Here is an 8,216-nt window from a genome sequence, read left to right as displayed (position 1 = left end):
GTCTGAGGTTGGTTGAAGCCTAATAAAAACATAAGCAATACAATTAGGTAATGGGTATGATAAGACATATTGAAGAGCCCTTTTCATCTTTTATATTTATATTCTAGTGCAGATGGCAAAAGACAACTATTTTAAAAACCTCCATTTTGTAATTTGACAAGAGAAATTGTTTCGTACTATGGGACTTTATTGTCTAGAATAGATATCAAGTTTAAACAATAAAATATATCCGTTGGTCCTGGAATATAGTTTTGATTTATGCAGAGAAAAATCATGGACAATAAGGTGGTCAACAGTTCAACTTCAAAAATACGAAATGCCATGATTCGATCAATTCAGATTTGAAAATATAAATGGATAATATTCTTTGGTTTATTATCATAAAAAAGTATATATTTAATAAAAGAAGACTTACCCAGATTAGGAAATGGGCAAACCAGTTCCCCACCAAAGTATTTATGCTGTTGGATTTGATCCAAAGTAGGTCGCTCTTTTGGAATTCGACGAAGCATCCAGCCGACTAAATCCCTCATCTCACTTTCAAGTTTGCTCAGGTCACATCCTTGATTTTGCATTATAAGGTAACCCCATCCAACAGGGTTATCACCGAATGGGTGACTCCCATCAGTCTCAATGAAATGTATCACGAGTGCCAGTGAGAATACGTCGGCTTGTTTAGATATGACATTTTCATTGTATGTCTCTGGGGCTCTCCAACCATCTGTGCCAATGCCCAAAGCGCTCGGTTTGGTGACAGAATGACCGGATTTCATTACTTTGCTCAATCCAAAATCTATCACTTTCAATTGTGTTCCATCCTCTGATATCAAGATATTATCTGGTTTTAAATCGCGATGTATGACATTATTCCTATGGATGTGGGCAATGCCATATACAAGTTGTTGGATGAGTATCTGCTTGATTCTTTTGGTTTGTTTTGAACCCTTTATGAAGTTAGTCAAATTGTCGGGGCCACATAGTTCCATGGCAATGAAAATATGCTTGACTGGGCCAAAGTGATAAATGCCAGAATCTATGATGTTGGCAACGTTCTGATGAGGGCTGAGTTTGACCAGAATTCTTGCTTCCCTCTCATTATCTTCGCTGTACTTCAAGGATCTTACGGCAAAAGCCGAAGAGAAGGCCTAAATATATTGCGAACCACGGCCTCTCTCAATCATAGCTCTGTGCTCCATATGAATCACATGGCTCTGCGAGCTATTCGTTTACTTATTAAAAATACTGATTTTAACCATAAATTACTCTGGGATATCTTGCCATTGAAAACAAAAGCCAGAAATTGGAAGAATAGCAGGGAATGAAATGTGTGTATTATGTAATGGAGAACCTGAGTTTGTTTCACATAATTTCATGTATTGTAAATTTACAAAAAATATTCATGAAGATTTTGTTTTAGATATATTAAAATTGATTAGAATACATTTTGTTATCAATATGATTCTTGCATATTATTTAATTTTAATGATCCTTTATATAGTCATATAGATACTGTTGATTTTGATGCAATTATACTTTTGTAATCAATAGTGAGATATAAAATTTTGACCATGAGAAATTCTATCATATTCGAAAATAAAACACCACATTTTGCCTTTCTCAAAAAGCAGATAAAAATGGCCATAATATGTAGAAAAATATAGAGAATTATAGAATAAACAACCCATTTGAGAGGGAATTGAAAAATTTATGTAAAGCATTATTTTAAAAAGAAAATTATATGTTTATGATATGTATTTTATATTTACTAATTTTATTTTTATTGTTTTATATCAATGCATTTAATAAAATAACCTAATTATGGTATGGATTACTACTGGAATTGAACAAAATAAATACTGGATCATGGATGCAAAATGGAATATGAACTTATTTATATTATATATATTATTTTATATTTACCGTAATTAAAATCACTCATTGAGTGAACGAATGAGCATACTGTAATGCTTATTGGGAATACATACCATCTATTAGGCAAAAAACTTATCTACAGAACAGAATATGAACCAGCCAAGTGGGGACCTGGAATATTGTATTCATTGATATAGATAGAGATAGTTTATTTTGAAAAGTCCACAATCTGACAATACAAACAAATAAATTGTGGAGAGTTCTGGAGAGCGAGCAAAACCTTTAAAAAGTTTAAAACACGATGAGTATCATGTGCCCGCTGTGTTATAGCAAGTAGTAATGTGTAATGAATTTAATACACTGTGGTAAATGAATTGCTATCTTTTTATTTGTTATGAGCACACTTGCTGGAACTCCATAATCTATTATTTCATTTTTTAGTAACACTTTTTATAAAAATATCAAATTGTTTATCATACTTGCATCCATATTTATTATATCCATATGACACTTTCTCTGTATCCAAATATCTATGTACATGACATTGACCACATGATTTATTTTTTAGTAATACTTCATTTAAAAGTATCATAATGTTTATTATAATTGCTATTCTAGTATTTTATCAGTTTTTGCCTTAAATTTCATTCTATGATACTTGCTCTGTATCCAAATATCTATATGTATATGAGCACTTTATTTATTTTTTAGTACCGGTAATACTTATTTAAAAATAACCTATTGGGTATCATTGCTATTTCAGTATAATATCAATATTTCGCCTTAAAATTCATTCTATGTTACGTGCTCTGTAGCCGAATATAGATATGTACATGAGCACTTTATTTCATATATATATCTGCTGGAGAAGGGTCAAATCCTGATCATGTATTATTGTGTGTTACTATCCTCCAAATCACTTGCCAGTCATAATCAATTATTATAATTTGATGTGTTCAAATTATAGTGTATAAAGAAATCTACTCATGATTTCATTACTATTATCAAATGTTTATAATTAAAGCGCTATAATAATAGAATTTTCTCCATCTTTGCTTATAAAAAATCCATGTCCTATTACATTCATTTTTAGTAGACAAATTTTCCAAATAATAGGTATCCTCGCTAACCAATTTTTATGCAGTTGATATGCAATACATGTCAACCTCTCAGCTGAATAAATGATGATCTTAGGACAAAACATGATTATTCAGTACTTTCCAAATCAAAAATTCTTGTGAATAATGTATATAGTGAATACGGTATATGAGAGGTATTGAAGAATTTAACACCGAACCTGTTAAATGACCCGAAATGTTGTAACGTTGTCTCCCAGTCAAACACCTGAGCATCTGTTTTTTTTCATTATAATTTATATATGTTCATGGTTTGACAAACGAAATGAACTCTCTCTCTCTATTAGTTTAAAATACTGACTTCTGGACTTGGCTAATTTTATACATATCAAAACTTGTGGATATTTGCATATCAAAACTTGTCATTTATTTCGTTCCATCCATGTATTTTCCACATGTTTTTCCAATAAAACATACTTACGCCTTACTACTGTTATTTGTAGCTTATTATTGTTAGCTAATTATTTTTGAGGTGGGGCGCAAGACTTCACAAATACTAAAAAGGGGGTGCGGCTTGAAAAGTTTGGGAATGTTTGTATGTAGTAGACCCTAACCTGGTACACATGGTTCCGGTGTCTACCAACTGGGTTTACATACTTCAAGAGTACCTTTTTGTATTACAGTTGTGAAACAGAAAAAGCTGAATGTCGGTCTTATTCCATCTGTAAAGTTACCAAAAACTCCACAAAGAATGAACAATGTGTATTATCGATGAAATGAAAAGTGACATATAAAAAGTACAGAAGCTGTAGAAAATATTTTGCATTACAGAAAAATTAGTTCACATATTAAATATTTTACATTACAAAAAAATGATGCTCCAGAAGTATGTGTACCAATATGAAGGTAACTAATTTTGTTCTCCTACTTTATATCAAGTTGTGTAAATGGACTAAATTCTATCGGTAGGGAGATATTCACTTGTGTAACACAGACAATTCCCAAACTTTTAATAGAACAAAAATAAGGAGAATCGTAAACTAACCTGGTACACATACTACAAGTACCGAAAAAACAGCCCACATAGTAAAAGCAGTTATGGAAATACTTTACATTACAGAAAAATTAATTCACATAGTAAATAGCAGACGAAGGAAATATTTTGCATTGCAGAAAAAATAGCTCACATAGTTAATAGCAGTCATGAAATATTTCTCACTATTGATTACAAAAGTATAATTGCATCCAAATCAACAGTATCTATATGACTATATAAAGGATCGTTAAAATTAAATAATATGCAAGAATCATATTGATAACAAAATGTATTCTAATCAATTTTAAAATACCTAAAACAAAATCTTCATAAATATTTTTTGTAAATTTACAATACATGAAAATATGTGAAACAAACTCAGGTTCTCCATTACATAATACACACATTTCATTCCCTGCTTTTCTTCCAATTTCTGGCTTTTGTTTTCAATGGCAAGATATCCCAGAGTAGTTTATAGTTAAAATCAGTATTTTTAATAAGTAAACGAATAGCTCGCAGAGCCATGTGATTCATATGGAGCACAGAGCTATGATTGAGAGAGGCCGTGGTTCGCCATATATTTAGGCCTTCTTTTCGGCTTTCTTCTCCCCTTGGATAAATATGTAAATCCCATGTTATATCAATTAATAAATACATAAATAACCGCACTCCTCTCGGCGACTGGTTCATATTCTGTTCTGTAGATACGTTTTCTGTCTAATAGATATGCATTCCCAATAAGCATATGCTCATAGTTGTATGCTTTCAGCGTACCATACTTCGAAACCCAAAATCGAATATGTATTGAAGAATTAAAGACCTCAAGTCAAGTTAATACGGCCAATTTCGCACCCGACTCGGCTGAAGCAAGGGATTTTGGCAGCGAGCAATGCGTTTTCTTAATATGCAACGAACCATTTAGCTGGACGACGTAAAAATGCAGGGAACAATGCCACAATGAGCAAATCATTGCAAGTTTCCACTCATTGTATATATGCTCATTGGTTAGACAAAGTGACGATGCCGGATTAATTCACATTTGACTACTTCGACGTACTTTAATTTTGACGTAGAAGTACACAGAACGTCGGGAGCGACTGAAGGCACACGGTGAAACGGGTCAGTGCACTATAGAAAACATATTCCCATCATATTTTCGTAATCTATCGGCGTGAAGAGTTGCATGCTGACCGACAGTTACCGTACTCGAACCACCCTGAAAATTTGAGAAGCTTTGCAAATTTTTCACTCATAATTAACTGAAGGCATTGGAACCTGCGAACTCAATCCAGGCATCCGGAGAAAAGGAAATACTATAAGATGGCTCAGTCTTTTGGCGGACCACGGCCTCTCGCCTGGTTACCAGTTATAACGGTCCGCAATCAGACATTTGGATTCAGAGTTTTCGTTGGAGTCGGAGCCTGAGTCATATTTTCGGCAGGGTTGAAATTCTAAATTTGTCGGAGTAGAAATCTCAGATTTACAATAAATATGGAAAAATGCCATGTCTGCAACTTTTTTGACCAGCGTTCACAATAAACGTCCTTCGGTGGCGAGGAATTATTTCGCTGCGAAACCGCTCATAGCAATTAGAGGTGCCATGGCGAGCGTACTCCTAACGCTTAGCTTACACACAGTGCCATACCTCCGAGACGTATAAACTACGTTGGCGGGTTACCGCACTCCCAGATGGTCCGTTGTCAAAAGTGTTGATTTTTACATGATCACCAAGCAGTCATGTTCAATTGTCGTATAACAAAATGCAAATGTTATTTTTAGAATGTTCAAGGTTTGTTTCACTAGTATAGGCACCAAATGATTTTATCGATATAAGATAGTGATGGAATATGTTACATAAAATTTCGTTCACGGGCTTATTGGGACTAGAGAAAAATAGCGCATTCCCATTTTAACAAATTGTACCAAGCCTACACAAGTAGAGTTTAACACATTTTGTATATATATGTTTCAATTTCGTAAGATGTTTTTTTTACCTTTTTTTGTACGTTCTCAACAAACCGATACCGATATATCAAGGTTATGAGAGACTTTTCCTCTTTGGTTTATCAACTGCTCCATGTTGGGAGTATTCGAGTTGGCGATGACAAACAAGAAACAGTCCTAGTAATAGTATACTGATGATTTTCAACCTTTTTTCGAATCGCGGAACACTTTTAGGAATAAAATCACAACAAGACTAATGGCTTATGACTTGCGTTACATGGAGACGTACAATTTGAAATTGATGATTACAGAGAACAAAAGTACGCTGAAGTACCAATTGGAAATATTGTTCGTAGCCGTTCATGGCAATGCAATACCAATACGAGCACGAATCCTCCAGTTTGACTGCGGGATTCGGGGAAGGCAAACACGTAGTTCTTCTCCAACGATTGACGGTTTTTTATCAGTATGATATAACGCGCGGTATGACCACTGTGAAGCTAGTAGCAATTTGACCTTTGTGTGCGGCGAAGCGGAAAGGTTAATATTTATGGCAGAAATGGAGGCGTGTCAGAATCTACACCCGAAAAAATGAAGATAAACGAAATTAGCATACTATTATGGGAAATATGTTTATAATTTAGGAAAAATAACAATTATATAGCAAAAAATAAATAATAAAAGCTTGAAAAGGAATGAAAAAACAAAAAAAAGGGGAAACGAATTTTATTTAACTTCCTTCGAAAAAGCAGATAAGCCAGATAATTTCGAATCCAAGCAAAAATCCCTTCCGCGGGAGAGGCTTCAATTTCATTATTTATTAATAAAGAGGTTTATGTTAATTTTTTCCCACAACTAGAACCTAAGTCTTTTTTTTATTTTAGAATCTACGTTTTTCTCATAGCGAAAATGACCTTATTTGGGAAAATTACGTATAACGAAAAAAGTTAAATCTAGTCAATTTTCAAAGTCCAGCAACACACCCTTCTGCACAAAAGACATTCGATTTCATTATTTGTTATTAAAGAGGTTTACCTGAAGTTTTTCACTCAACTAGAACCTAAGCCTTTTTCATTTTAAATCAAGGGTATTCTCATAGTGAATATGGCCTTGTTTGAAAAAAAATACGTATATCGACAAAAGATAATTTAGTCAATTTTCAAAGACCAGCTGCACACCCTTCCCCACAAGAGGCATTCGATTTGATTATTTCATGTTAAAAAGGTTTACCTGAAGTTTGCCACACAAATAAAACCTAAGCCTTTTTTATTTTAGAATCTACGTTATTCTTATGGCGAAAATGGCCTTATTTTGAAAAATTACGTATTGCGAAAAAAGCTAATTTAGTCAATTTTCAAAGCCTAGCAGCACACCCTTCCGCACAAGAGGCATTCGATTTGATTATTTCATGTTAAAGAGGTTTACCTGAAGTTTGCCACACAACTAGAAGCTAAGCCTTTTTTATTTTAGAATCTACGTTTTTCTCATGGCAAAAATGGCCCTAATTGAAAAAATTACGCATAGCGAAAAAAGCTAATTTAGTCAATTTTGAAAGCCTAGCAGCACACCCTTCCGCACAAGAGGCATTCGATTTGATTATTTCATGTTAAAGGGGTTTACCTGAAGTTTGCCACACAAATAAAACCTAAGCCTTTTTTATTTTAGAATCTGGGGTATTCTCATAGCGAAAATGACCTTATTTTGAAAAATAACATATAGCGAAATAAGCTTATTTAGTCAATTTTCAAAGCCTAGCAGCACACCCTTCCGCACAAGAGGCATTCGATTTGATTATTTCATGTTAAAGAGGTTTACCTGAAGTTTTCCACACAACTAGAACCTAAGCCTTTTTTATTTTAGAATCTACGTTTTTCTCATGGCAAAAATGGCCCTAATTGAAAAAATTACGCATAGCGAAAAAAGCTAATTTAGTCAATTTTGAAAGCCTAGCAGCACACCCTTCCGCACAAGAGGCATTCGATTTGATTATTTCATGTTAAAGTGGTTTACCTGAAGTTTGCCACACGAATAAAACCTAAGTCTTTTTTATTTTAGAATCTGGGGTATTCTCATAGCGAAAATGACCTTATTTGGAAAAATTACATATAGCGAAATAAGCTTATTTAGTCAATTTTCAAAGCCTAGCAGCACACCCTTCCGCACAAGAGGCATTCGATTTGATTATTTCACGTTAAAGAAGTTTACCTGAAGTTTTTCCTACAACTAGAACCTAAGCCTTTTTTATTTTAGAATCTACGTTATTCTTATGGCAAAAATGGCCTTATTTT

At 33.6% G+C, this 8,216-nt stretch overlaps 1 protein-coding gene across 1 annotated transcript; it reads right to left on the bottom strand.

The window, feature by feature from the left end:
• Positions 1-2: 2 nt before the first annotated feature.
• Positions 3-1,123, bottom strand: LOC144424380 (serine/threonine-protein kinase/endoribonuclease IRE2-like; the record flags this gene model as incomplete). The annotated part of the gene is made up of 2 exons (XM_078113652.1): positions 416-1,123; positions 3-19 (listed from the first exon to the last, which is right to left on the bottom strand). Coding segments are annotated over exons 1-2 (588 nt in total), but the record flags the coding sequence as incomplete, so codon positions are not given.
• Positions 1,124-8,216: the final 7,093 nt, after the last annotated feature.

Source organism: Styela clava, chromosome 6, assembly GCF_964204865.1.
Source record: "Styela clava chromosome 6, kaStyClav1.hap1.2, whole genome shotgun sequence".
NCBI lineage: Eukaryota > Metazoa > Chordata > Ascidiacea > Stolidobranchia > Styelidae > Styela > Styela clava.
Note: the sequence above shows the minus strand (reverse complement) of the source record. Positions and strands in the feature narration are given on the sequence as shown.